Source organism: Coptis chinensis, unplaced genomic scaffold (genome assembly GCF_015680905.1).
Source record: "Coptis chinensis isolate HL-2020 unplaced genomic scaffold, ASM1568090v1 utg2345_pilon_pilon, whole genome shotgun sequence".
Lineage (NCBI taxonomy): Eukaryota > Viridiplantae > Streptophyta > Magnoliopsida > Ranunculales > Ranunculaceae > Coptis > Coptis chinensis.
Genome location: NW_028238127.1, coordinates 94119 through 108044, shown reverse-complemented (window position 1 = coordinate 108044; position 13926 = coordinate 94119). Strand labels below are relative to the sequence as shown.

At 37.3% G+C, this 13926-nt stretch overlaps 2 protein-coding genes across 4 annotated transcripts; one reads left to right on the top strand and one right to left on the bottom strand.

The window, feature by feature from the left end:
* The first annotated feature begins 426 nt into the window (after positions 1-426).
* On the top strand, positions 427-3072 carry LOC147473514 (RNA-binding (RRM/RBD/RNP motifs) family protein). Of its 2 annotated transcripts, none has more exons than XM_086587355.1 (6): positions 427-1140; positions 1233-1368; positions 1670-1790; positions 1893-1929; positions 2043-2289; positions 2393-3072. In XM_086587355.1, exons 1-6 carry the CDS (start codon positions 922-924, stop codon positions 2491-2493), a joined length of 861 nt encoding a protein of 286 aa, XP_086443481.1. In that variant the 5' UTR covers positions 427-921; the 3' UTR covers positions 2494-3072. The 2 variants fall into 2 exon arrangements, with proteins under 2 accessions (XP_086443481.1, XP_086443482.1); XM_086587356.1 differs by having other exon boundaries at positions 699-1140; positions 2043-2265.
* Positions 3073-5094: 2022 nt separating this feature from the next.
* LOC147473513 (polyadenylate-binding protein-interacting protein 12-like) lies at positions 5095-12617 on the bottom strand. Of its 2 annotated transcripts, XM_086587353.1 has the most exons (10): positions 11411-12617; positions 11228-11338; positions 11097-11141; positions 10944-11016; positions 10721-10833; positions 10370-10429; positions 10235-10282; positions 10071-10139; positions 5724-5785; positions 5095-5591 (listed from the first exon to the last, which is right to left on the bottom strand). In XM_086587353.1, exons 1-10 carry the CDS (start codon positions 11972-11974, stop codon positions 5534-5536), a joined length of 1203 nt encoding a protein of 400 aa, XP_086443479.1. In that variant the 5' UTR covers positions 11975-12617; the 3' UTR covers positions 5095-5533. The 2 variants fall into 2 exon arrangements, with proteins under 2 accessions (XP_086443479.1, XP_086443480.1); XM_086587354.1 differs by lacking the exons at positions 5095-5591; positions 5724-5785 and adding an exon at positions 6535-7221 and having other exon boundaries at positions 11411-12475.
* Positions 12618-13926: the final 1309 nt, after the last annotated feature.

Below are 13926 nucleotides of genomic sequence, written 5' to 3'. Positions count from 1 at the left end.
GGAGAATTTGGAAGTTTTGACAGAAAAAGAAAGAGAGCAGCTGGCTTTGGCCCACGAAACAGAGTGGATATCGCCCTACAGGTTTTCCAATTAGGAGAGTAATAAGATACACACACATGATGAGTACTTGTTGTAGTTGAGTTGAAAAAGGAGGGAAGAAGTAGAAGAAGAAAGAATAGAGACGGTCAAGTCAAAAGGTATCTTCCCAATTTCTCAAACTGTGAAGACAACAACAAGTGTCATAACATTCGCACAACACCACTAATATAGTAATGCAAAAATAAATAAATACAGCAAAGAGAGAGAGAGAAGGTTGAATACAGCGAAGCACAGAGGAGGAAGTGGTGAGATGGCCGATTAAAATCTGTCTCAATATTATTTTTTCATTGGACCATCTCTGTCTACAATTTAACGTGGGCACCCACTGCAGCTTTTGTCCTCAGTTTTTTTTTTTTTTCTCTCTCTCTTCCCTAGTTGTTATTTTTTTTTAAGAGGTCTTGATTATTTAAAGCTGTAGGGTGTTGTTTTGTATTCTCTTCCTTCCTCTTCTTCTGTGTTTTTTATTCAGTTATTCTTACACCCTCAGAGGGTCCTCACCTAGTAATGATTTTCTCGTTAAGGAGGGTATCATCGTTATTGAGGAATCTGAGGAGGGGAGGTGGTGGGTGTGCCAAAGTAGTAGTAATAATACAAGAAGAAGATAAACAACGTGTTTTGATCATGAGTGATCCTGCTGTTGGGGTTGACTGATTTTGATTCATCTATCTATCTCTTTCTTTCTTTCATTAATTATTAAACCTCGTTCCCAATCAACCGGCCTTCTTCTTCTACGCCCATCTCTTTCCTCAATATTGAAACGATCGTCAGTTTCTCATATATAGGATAATATAATAATAATAATAAATAATAATAATTAACTAGATGTCTCATCATCAGAGCAGGCAGTTTGGGATGGCGGGAGGAGGAAACAATGCTGGTGGACAGTTTGGTGACACGACGTATACCAAGATCTTTGTGGGCGGCTTGGCTTGGGAGACTCAGAGAGAAACCATGAGGCGTTATTTTGAGCAGTTTGGAGACATCCAGGAAGCAGTTGTGATTACGGACAAGAATACAGGAAGATCCAAGGGTTATGGCTTTGTAAGCAATCCCTCTTCCTAACGTACATGATTTCTCATGTGTGTGTTTTTGGTGATACCAATGTGTTGCTTTTGTGATTTTATCGTCTTCAGGTAACATTTAAGGATCCAGACGCAGCAACGAGAGCCTGTTATGATCCATCACCTGTGATCGATGGAAGAAGAGCAAACTGCAATCTTGCTTCTTTCGGTGCACAGAGGACCCGCCCATCCACTCCTCAGCAACATGGTTTGGTTCTGCCTGCCTTCCAACTTTTTTACATAGTATCAGCTTTCAAATGCCCTTGTATATTCCTTTTCTAATCTCCATTTTAGTATATCAACACCAATTTCGCATTATTTAACCTATTCAACCCCCCCAAAACACTTTTCCTTGGTTTTGTCATTGTTTTTGGCAAATTTGTGTGACCCCATACCTCAATCTACGTCTCTATTTCGTTTCTGAAAATTTTATTTCATTGAACCTTCACTGTCTCATATATTGATCACAACATCAGGATTAAGTGTCTTTGGACTCCTTTGGCTTGCAGGCATGGGGAGGCACAGAGCAGCTGCATCAGGGTTCGTGACCCCGCCGTCCTACCAGGGATCAACCTCCTCCGCATACTTCCATCAACCGGCTCAATACGCATATCCTTATTCAGCTTACGGGTAAAGACGATGGAAGAATAAATAAGACCTTTGGTCTGCTGTAATTCTAATTGTTTCTATTACATTCTTTTATATCATTGTCTTTTCCTCCTATGATTTCAGGTACTCTGGATACTCTCAAGACAACATGTACCCCATGGTTGGTTGCCTCCATCTTTCTTCCTCATTTACCTCTAAATTATAATGATTTAGGAAGTCCATTTGTATCCATTGTATCACAACCCTGAACTGAATGTATAGCAATTGATGCAGAATTATTACAATGTATATGGAGGCCAACAATTCTCTCCCTACTTCGCAGCAGCTTCAGCATCAGCACCACATGGTGTCTACCCTAGTGCTTATCCATTTTATGCTCAGTATGGACAAAGTAGCCAAACACAAGGTTATGGAATCCAATATCCACAAATGGTACAATACCCGTATCTCCCACCGCATTATAGCACAACAGGGATTCTATCACTTCCCAATTCAGGTGCCCCTGCATCCTCCAACACCGGTTCGAATTATGACAAACTTATGCTCTCATTCTCATTCAATTTGGAGGAAAAATTTCATGTTTATTTCCTTATAATGAAAGGTAGCATTTTAAAATGCAACAGGTGTTACGGCATCCGCTGGTGTTACGGCAGGTACAGGGTCCAGGAGTAATTCACAAACTGCTGCAGGAACTACTACAGAACATAGTCCATCACCAGCTTGATTCAAATCAAAGGAAAAATGTCGATTCCATTTAATACTAACACAATGGATATAAAGAAAAAAAAGTTGGGAAAAAATTAGAAGACAAAAATGAGTTAAGAACAAAACTGGCACTATATTACCAAGCAGAGAATGGTATTATTTTTCTCTTGGAATGGAGCATGACTGACCAGGTTGCAGTGTTCATTCACGTGGGGACGAGAGTTGAGTTGCGGTTCCACTGACTATCATCATTTGTCCTGTCCTAAAAGCTCATTGGCAACGTTGGACAATGTTGCGAACACGGTCATCATCGTTTGTCATCAGCATATGTTGTTGATTTGGTAGAATAGAGTTTTAGTTGATACAGATTCATAGATTCATGTCTCAGAATGTGTGGGCCTTCTGATGACACTCATTTGAGTATTTAACGCTTGGTAATCAGCTCCGTTGATTAGTTTTATATTACCGGATCAAATTGCCAGCATTGGTTAGTTAAGAAGAAAGATTGAGCTCGGATAGCTCAGTTACTAACTTGTAATTTTCTTTGGTTCATAGTCACTTTTCATTATCATATTCATAATATAATCATCTTCGTCCATGTCAATTTTTTAAAATAGAATTAGTTAAGGGAGATGGTGGCTATGGTGTCAATTAATTTCTCTCTTTTTGCAGCAGTCTTCTTTTCTCTAATCCATCCTTTTCAGTTAGCATTTTCAGTTCTCCTTTCTATATTATCAACTTTTTGGGGTCTGGATTGTGTCTGGAATCCAAGGGACGCCTAGAGAGTAGTGATGGGTATTGGGCTATTGGTTCACTTTTTCCATCTAAAGTGGGAGCATGCGGGTCTGCATCATTTGCCTGAACAATATTGGAATTTCATTAGAAGTTGGCATCCAAGGTTGCGACTTCAGAATGGTGGTAAAGGGGTTCCCACCATTACTCCATTAGAAGTTCCGCATCCAAGGGACATAGAGATCAGGCATCACATTATTATAATCTCGGTGGCAAGGAAAAGGGTGATCATATATCAATCTTTGTACTGTATTAGCAATTCAAAATCCAAAAAATACTACAATCTAATAATTACGAACCATTCATATATTATATAAGACATAGAATAGAATTAAGACAATTATAACAACAGTAATGATGATACTCATAAAAAATTCAATTGTACGGATGAGTTAGATGAAAAACACACACACACGTCATAGACTGTGGCCAAGTCTCAACTCTAAAAGCGTTAGTTTCCTTCTTTCGGAGTTGTGGGCTTGTGGCACTGTTGTACAGGTTTCATAAACGCACTTCAAAGATGCTTACCTAGCAAACACACTTTCGTTTTTGTTTATACATAAGCGTATGGGAATAGGGTGTCGAAATTTGTTTATACACTTAGATCCCTTGTCCAAATTATCACAATGACATTCAGTTGGTGTGGAAAAGTTTTGCTCACAAAATCAAACTCAAAGACAAATTCTCGCTCATGGGCCAACAAGAATCGAATTCCTCTCCTGTAAAAAGCCAATGTACATGTGCTCTGCCCCAAGTCACTGAACCTATTGGTTATCCCAAAAACACATAAAAGTCACTGAACCTAACTTGGCGCAGCTCTTCATATGGACAAAGATCGCAGCAAACTCATTTATGCTTCAACTATGAAGACTCTCTTGGGGTCATGTTTAAATGTGCTATTAAAAGAAATCTACAGCAGTAGTCGATTCTGAGTTGATGGAACTTGGTTTGGTTTTCATACCCATCCCACCCACTCCAGGGCCCGGTGCTACTTGCCTACTTCTTGATCTTTTCTATGCTACCCTACCAGAACTGACGGAGATGGAATCCATTTATCAGCCTTCAAAAGTATCATCTCTACACTTGTATGATGATAGCCGGGTTTTCAGGAAGCTCCACTATGGACTTATGGAGTAGTCAATTTGTGATTTCTCTATTTGCTCAATTTAAAAACACCTCCATTGCAAAAATTAGAACAAGCCCCCATTTATTAATAATTTATAAAAACCTCCCTAATGTCACTTCAATTTATATAACTATTTCCTATTTCCCTCGCTCAAATTAGAACAAGCCCTTTGTTATTAAAAAATTAGAAAAACCTCCCTAATGTCACTTAAATAACATACTTACCCCTATCTTTTTTATAAAAAATTTAGATAAATCTCCCCTATATAATTACATGAAACCATGCTAACTATCGATCTCAAAAAACAGATTTCAAGACTTTAGAAAATAAATCAATGTGTAGCACGGTTTGCATAATTGTGAATACAATTAAAAGGATTATCTACACCACCACCCGATCATGTTCTCATCTAAAGAGCTTATAACATTAAATATGTGAGTTTAAGTAGGTCAAAGAACATCTAAATTATCTATAAAAATGGTATACAGTGCAATAGCACCTTTCTATAATTTCTATTGATTACATAATCTAGCAAAGCGAAATTCAAGATACTGTAGTGAGATCTATGCCCTCGTTCTTTTTCACCTCTACCTACTTCCATGCATAATAGCCAAGCATGGAGATCATTCTTGATTAGCTGATTATAATACTAGGGGATAAGAAGATAGTAGTTCCCTATTGATTCAATATAAAAAGCATGCATACCCAATCAATTCCAGATTTAAAACCAAAAAGGGACATAAAGCCAGCTAAAAGCACAGATTGCAAGGCACCGTTCCCAAAGTAACGTAACTATGTTACTTCAGGAATGAGGTAAGCTACAACTTCTCTGGAATGCTATTGAGAAATCTTAAAGAGTTCAAAGCTTCCTCACAACCTGTGTTTTTGAAACATCCCTACATTGGATGTTCAATATGCTGCACAATAAATAACTTTTCAACGCCTCAAAGTTCCATCCAACTCTACTAGACTGAACAAAATACAATCCCTAATACTGAAGAACCCAGACTGATGCAACAAAAAGAAATAACTATCACTTAAATAGCCGGACAGGGAGTACCTTTAAAGATCTTTATATGTATGAACTATGAACATATATAGCCTATAACATAATAAGTTTGGGGGCCTATAAGTCTGTCACTCAGTGCATATGGGGGCGAGGAGCACGTGGCCGAACTGGTGTCTTTGACGGGCTGACCCTGTAGATACATTAAAGGTGATGGACATGTCAGCTAGGCCAAGTACCCTAAGCAACATATCTACATCAGGCTCAAGTATTAAACCAAAGTCTGAAAATCAATGAAATAAAATGTAAAACTTTTCATATTGACCTTATCGGCAATGATCCCAGTATCACGCCACTACAATTTAGCGCAGCTATTGCACTTTCAGCCTGCAATAGGAAAGTTTACAATGATAAAGCCATTTCTGCAGATTACAACAGCTAATTTGACAGTCAGATAGAATATTACAGATATGGTTCACAGTTTCCCTATCTTAAGAGAATATATTGGCAAATTTATACATTTAAAACCAAGTCACATTGACACGGATATGGAGTGTCTGACATGGCAACCTACATGAAGTGGGACATAGGGACACAACTAATTAAAAAGAAAACTAATACCATTCTTTAGTTACATAATTAATTATTGGGTTTATGACCTTTCAAAGCGCCCCCTTACAAAAATAACCTTGAAAGTGGGCATATCATGGCATTGTAACTATGTTTATAAATTTTTTTCTTAGTCTTTTAGCGTATAGAAGAAACCCTAGTTTGAAATTGTATGCACAACGTGTCCATGTGACCAACATAGATTTTATTTTTAAGAATATGAAGTGTCCAAATTCAAGAGTTTTTTTATTGGTTATATTTTCTACAGAATTCAATTACTTCACTGACGCAACCTAATGACTTTTTTTTGGTTATATTTTCTACAGAGAATTCAATTACTTCAGATCATTATTCCTGAAACCGACTTGACACGCTTGCACACAGGACATGCTGTACGCTTGGGCTTGGAGATCCCAAGCAAGCCTATTATTAGGGCAAGCAGTGCTAACTAGCAATCATTGAGTGAGCAATAATCAATTCACAATTACGTAGTAAGTGGAAGCAATAAGTAAGATGGCAACAATTCATAAGAAGGCATCAAAGTCATTTTCATTCATATAGACAACAGTACAATTATGTCAAGCGAAGGCAACTAGCTTTGGTTGTAAAAGATGCTTGGGTGAGAACTACATAATAAAAATGTACTTTGTCTATGCAATCCTTAACAATTTAATAACGGAAAGAAGACTGGTAATCTTTATGGTTCGCAAGCACAAAGCCACAAGGAACTAGGACAATTCTAATGCCAAATGCTGAAATGCTGCTACCCCACCTAAAAACAGTTCCTAGATCTAACTGCTCACAACCATCTCTTAGGGCCTAACCCAAATCATTGTTTTTATAAGTTGAAGCAAATTGATACTCAGACAGGTTCATATCTCTATAAAAAGGTTTGGTTTCTCTCAAGCAGGAGACTCCAACACAAAATGTGTCAAAGAAGCTTCCAGCCTATATTCCCAAATTGAGATAAGTTTACGTGCTTCTATTAGATTAGCAAGTCTTGAAAATCACCACGTCAAAGATAGGCATCCCCGAGATTATAACGTATTTCCATCATCAGTGGGAAAAGCTGGAGTTTTGATCTGAATTCAGCCTCAAGAGCACACCAGTGTCAAATGATTCCATTTTTATGTGGAGAAACAAATTTGACAAAGATTCCATTTTAACTTAACAAATCTTCCTAAGCGGGAAACTTCACCAAGCCCCCTTTTCTCCTGCATTTTAGGGAGTAATAGAGAGAGAACTGTGAAAGAGAATTACTTCCAAAACTATTTAACCTATTGTACATCGTAAAATTAGAATGGAAACTGTAAACATAACCAAAAATATTTACACCTAATTACACATTGTACATTTGTTAAAGAATAGGTTTTTGACATTTTTACTTGTGAATCGTAATTAAACGCAAACATAGGCACCAATGACTCCATGGGCAAAAGATAAGCCTATGGACAGTTTAGTAATTTGTGGCCCTTAGATGAAGTCCTTAAAAATTGTTAAAGGAATGGGAGGGCACTCTAGCAGTGATTACGAAGTCAACTTAAATGCAAATACGTTAGTGAAGTTAGAGTCAGTTACCAACCTAATTTAGAGTTGTAAATTTGTAATACAGTGCTTATAGTTTTGCGCTATATCACAATTTTCCCCTTTTCGCTCTTTCTGAAACCAACTCAGCATAACTATAATGTGATAATCAGCAGTAACAACTTTCAATTTCTTGGTTTCATATACAACGGATAGAAAGATTGAGGAGGACGTAACCTATAGTCATACAGACGAACAATTATGCGGTGATCTCATTGCATTCGAATTGAAATATATCATAGAACAATAATAAGGCCGAATATATTAGATGGGGCTTGTCGGTCAATTAAGAAAATAACACACTAACAATTTAGGACACTTATTGTAACAAATATAATGTTTAGATGGTAAGACGAAGAAGGTTATCATAAAAAGAATGATTTAAAAATTTATGGGAGTAGTTCGAATATCAAAGCCATTTTAGCTTCAAATAAATTTCAGCCATTTAGATGCTACCAACATAGTACAAAATATCGCAATATATAGTGATATTTGTCGATATATATCGAGATTTCAAAAAAAAAGATACATAAATATCACGATATGTTCATAGATAGATACGACAGCAAATATCGGCGATATTTTGACAATATTTGTGATATTTGGAGATATTTTGTGTATGTAACAATTTTATTTAATCTTTACCATTATATTTCCAATAAATATAAATAATGTATCATGATATATCAGGAAATATCCACAATATTTATCGATATTTTAGATATATCCACGATATTTGCATGTGAAACAATATCAAATATCCCCAAAGAGGAGAATATATCCACGATACGTATCGAGAAATTAAGTATCGATAAATACTCATATCCTGATATTTTGTACTATGGCTACCAAAGCCTCCAAGAGAATAGAAATTATACAAATATCTATCCCTAGAGATGTTGTAGTAGGGGTAGTAAACTGCACTTCCACATCACAAAATATAAAATTTTCCACAATTATGCCCCTCAACTACATACAAAGCATTTTAGACCACAAGCTCATTAAGGGGAAAAACACTAATGGCATCAAGGAGACACCATTAATAATCATGCAAACCATCATTGATCTTCAAAACAGTATGGTTAGTGGTAAGGGTGTTCATTTGGAACCGAAACCCGTAACCCGACATGAAAAACCAACCCACACCCGATAAAATCCGAACCCGAAACCTACCTGACATATAATAGGTTAGGGTTCGGTGGGGATTTGGTAACCGAGGGTACCCGAAACCGACCCTTACATTTAACCCGAAGCCCGACAAATTCCTTTCAAACTCATTAATGGCATAGACAGTAACATCTTCACCACAAAGACTCAAAAATCTCATCATTCTCTTGAACAACCATAAACAATATTCTAAAAGCTTTTGTAGGGAAGGTAGAATGGGAGAGGCTTCAAGACTACATAGAGAAACCAAGGATGCGGCTCCTAACCTGGTTGCATATACCCCTAATTGATGGATACTATAGAGTGAATGACCTCAAAAGCTTTGAGATTGTGTCAAGAAATGAAACTGAAGGGCTTGCTTCCAAGCATTGTTACATATAATTCCCTTCTTCGTAAATTATGAGAAGGAGGCTGAAGGACGCAAATAATATGTTGAATGAAATGAGTGATGAGAAGATTGAGCCGGATAATGTCACCTACAATACCTTTATAAATGCGTATTGTAAGATAGGACATATGGAAATTTGTTTCTCACTTCAGATCCAATTTCTACTCTATAAGCAAGCGAACATTATTTGGGCTCACAAGTTACAATCTCACTCCTAATTCTATCTAAGTTCCGCTCGAAATTGAGAACCTCATTTTCCACATATGTTAAGGTGCGAGTTCGAGCCACCATCTTCCCCCTCCTACTGTTACCAGAACTGGGTTTTGAAAAATCGAGTTACCCAAACCGAAAACCGAAACCGACATAATACCCAAAGTAGTCGGATATGGGGGTAGGTTTCGGTGGTTGTTTCCTCTTTCTATCGAACCCGAGCCCGAGCCCGAACCCGAAACCGAACCGAAATTGTCGGTTAGGTTTTCAGATTACCCGAACCTGAATGAACACCCCTAGTTAGTGGTAACTGTGTGGGAGGGGGAACTTTTCGTTTTTCTGAATAAGGTGGCCAAACATTTTTTTAATAGCTAAAAGAACGCTACACTTTAAAATAAGATATTCTAGAATCTTTCTTAGAAATAATGTTTGCTCAAATAAGCGGGCTCACATTCTAGATTCCCCGTATTTTATGAACATATCTATTTTTCATCATGATGGTTCAAATTGTCATACGGTATACTTCCAGTTAGAAAGACTACAGACCACTGTCACCACATAACAACATAGTATTTCACGTTCACGATGGGAAAAGAAAAGATGAAAAGAAAAGAAAAATAAAGAGAATGAGTGTGTGTGGGGTGGGGTGGGGTTGGGTTGGTTGTTGAAGTATTAAAAAAACATGTGACAAAAAAAGTTACTATGGGTATTTACCATTATGAACTCAACAAATGCAATACGGGTAGAATGATGATAGTCACCAAGCAGTCTCAAGCGATAAACCTGCAAAATACAAAATGACCCGAATGAAATTTCCTTCCTGAGATCAAAATCAATAGTTCAAGAAGAGAAACTGTCTTAGAATAGCAGCTACAAACCGCTCCACAGATTGACTCGAAAAAGAGTTTGACATCGGCTTGAGAAACCTACACCAGATGAACACAAGATTGAGATAAACACAACCGGCTCAAACTCTGGACCACTATACGAATCACAAAGAAACACCAACCCACCTTTTTGTCAATATTTGTACAATAAATAGTTCTTGCACACATTTCACGTTCATCTTCAGACTGAAAAGCATAATAACAATTACACATCAAAATCAATCATACTTTACCACACAAGTGAATGTTATTATCTGTTTTAATTTAAACTGTGAGAATTACAGTTCGTGTTTAAAATATTTGCAAGCATGAGTCATGGAGTTCAGTATTGTTGTATTGTGATTATACTCAAAAATGAAAACAAAGGTAATATGAGAATATTGGCAAACAAGACAAAGGTAGTGAAGAATTATTCAGAGGTTTCAACTATGCGGAAAAGTATTAATTGTCATCAAATAGGAAACAAGAGTTTCTCACCCTTGGCAAAAATGTTGGGTTAACCGGTGCAATCGCAGTTTTAGAGGGAAGCACCCTTACTGGATAGTATCCAAGCATTGTACCAGCCAAACTTAAGGAAGCCCTCGCACCTTCTGCATTTCGAAAACCCAAGAAGGCACACAAAGTCAAAGTCAAAGATAAGACCAGCTGCAATCACTGAAAGGTAAACCAGTTGACAAAATTATGTGAAATAGAAATTTACCCTCATCAGTAAACTCGATAAAGGCAAAACGCAGAACAGAGTTAGGGTCACCGCATATTCTACAATCAACAACCTTGAGCAAAAGATATTCGTTCAGAACACAATGACATCATAAATCTACAAAATTATGGGGGGATAAAGAAAATGAATTACTTGTCCACAGTTGACAAAGAGAGCTGCAAGCTGTTCTTCAGTAACCTAAATGGAAAACAGCAAACGTGTTTTAGCCACAGTAAAGCGGGTTGGTAGAAACAAACAGTAAGCAAGACCAAAATATTTAGTACCTGATGATCAATATCAGAGACATAGACAGTCCTCCTAATAACATCTTCTCGCTGAGCAATACTAGTGCGACTGTTGATTCTACGCTTCCCCTGATTATAGTTATTCTTCTTCTGCAAACAAAAATGTTTTTATAAATAAGATGAAAGGAAGTTTATATAATAGAAAACAAGAGTGAGTGTTACCCGTCTAGGAGGGCCGTGTCCGTTAGGGATGTCGAGGACGGCACCTGTTTCATGTATGTTATGGTGGTTAAACATGAGAAAATTGTTAGCATAAAAGGCTCCAGCAGATATATGATTGTTGTTGGTGAGGGAAGGAGGAACAAATTCTTCAGCCATTGGGTTCAATTTGGAGAGGAGCTCTTCCAGTTCCCTCATATCTCGTTTGAAACCATTGTTGTTGACGACCATCTCTCCTCCGCTTCTCTGTTGCTGCACATCGTGACTGTTGGATCGGTGGTGAAACCCAGAATTGGGATTCATGGTCATCTGAAAACCGTTGGGACTGTTGACATGAGGCATCATCATCATCATCATCTGCTGTTGCTGCATAATCTGAAAGTTTTGATCTGAGTGAGGCCTTAAGATTGGGTTCATGTTGTTCTGCTGCTGTAACTTAGGAGGAGGAGGAGGAGGAGGATTCAGCTGCTGTTTGGATTGATGATCGAGATCCTTATTGGAATCTGCTGACGTCTCTAAATTCCGATTTGATGACAATTCCGGAGCACCATTCTCAACTACAGCCATGATGACTGTTTCTACTCAAATGCAAATGCAAAATGCTTCCACAACTACTTGATCAAAACCTCTCTTTCTTTCTATCTATCTATCTATAATATATATATCTATACAAAATAAAAAAAAAAAAAATAAAAAAAACTATGACTGTGTGAGTGTTAGTGTGAGAGATCGATCAGATTGGGGTGTTTCGTAGGTCACCTATTCAATTCACGACCGATCGATTGGTTTTACCAGATATGGAAAAGTACAAGTTTTGATTTCCAAGTAAACACAAATACAGAACCTGGCACACTCTGACCAGACTCTGTGAAAAAGCAAATTAAATACCTACTTTTTTTTTTTTTCTTAAAGTAATCTCTACAACCTAACCTAATAATAAGAAAATCAATACTTAATTTTTGAAACGCAAGATCGCTCCCTTCCAAGGAAAATTCTCAAGATCTTCTGTTCTGAGCAGAGAGAAGATTTGATCAATTCCTTTTATTTATTTATTAACCCCTGGTCCGAAGAGAAGAAAATGCGCTTTATTTATTTATATATCGTCGGTTTTTCCTTTTCTGTGCAAACTTTGGACCTTCTTTCCAAGGAGATGAGGACTTGTTCTTTCTCTCTCTTCAATTCCACGCCCAACTTGTACGTGAACTCTTTTACTTTCACCACTGTAAAAAATCATTCTAACAGTAACACAGTAACACATAACATACATACGTGGCATCCAGCGCATAAAACAAAACATTTTGTGCACGTGGCCGGATCAACGGGGACTGCTCATGAGGGGGCGGATAAAAAAGCAAAAGTTGTTGGACACGTGTACATGACTGACAGAGCCAGCAGGAGTTCAGTTTCAGTCTCTCTCTCAGTTGAGCAATTTTATGTTATCCAGCCTTTACGTGTCTTGTCTTATTATATCCTTTTCAACTTTGCCAAAGATTTGCTTGCCATCTATCATATCTCGTGTTTTTCTAAATTGAGCACCCCTCTAATTTCATTGTTTCTAGATCCCTGGTCATTTGCTATCTGATAATGCACTTTAAGAATTGCAGCATCTGCTCACTAAACTAAGCACTCTTGTGGACTGGTCCTGAGATCTTAAATTTAATAATTATTTTGGTTCACTGGATATGGTATTTTGCTTATCATGTGTTGCCAAAGTCCAAATTACTGTGTGCCTAATGTTGCCAAAAATAAAACTTATATATGCATATATAAATTAAATATATTTCTTGTCCGAGGCTCTTAATAGTCTAAGCACTGCCCAAAGTCATGTCCATGTTTTGGTAATTTGGTATATAACAATCTTAAACAAGAAGAAGGGAAAGAATAAGAAGCTTTCATGTGACCCAATCTGGTTCCCTCATTATTATCACCGTGATCACTTAACTACTACTTAAAGTAGTGTTTATCCTCCCTTGAAAATTTGTCAAAAACTCCAAATACTGCATCTCCGTTAGAAATCAATCAATCATCAATCATGTGGTGGACCATTTCCTAGTAATTAGCAAACAAAAATATTGTTGTACAGGTGTTCTCTATGTGCTATTGGATTGGTGAGTTGCCGGGGTCAATGAATGCCAGGGTTGGTGACTGACCTAAAATCATGGTACACAGGGAATTATTATGGTCCTAACAGTAGGTAGTTATGTACATGGATCCTCTTGCTATTTTTTATGGGGAAAATGGTTAGGGATGAATATCCAACACTTGAAGGAGTTACTTGAGAGTTTAGTGACATTATTATCTTGGATAACGGTTTTTGATCCCAAGGTCTATCGTTGGAGTAAGTTTTGGAGGCATTTCTTTCTTATGAACTTGTTTAAGATGAGAGTTGTATGTTTTTTTTGTAATGTGCTGTAAAAAAAAGAGGAAAGGGGAGGGGAGGGGATTTGGGTTATCTCGACATACAACACGATTATTTGGGTAATTTTCCTATTTGCCTACCCAAACACAATTAATGAAAC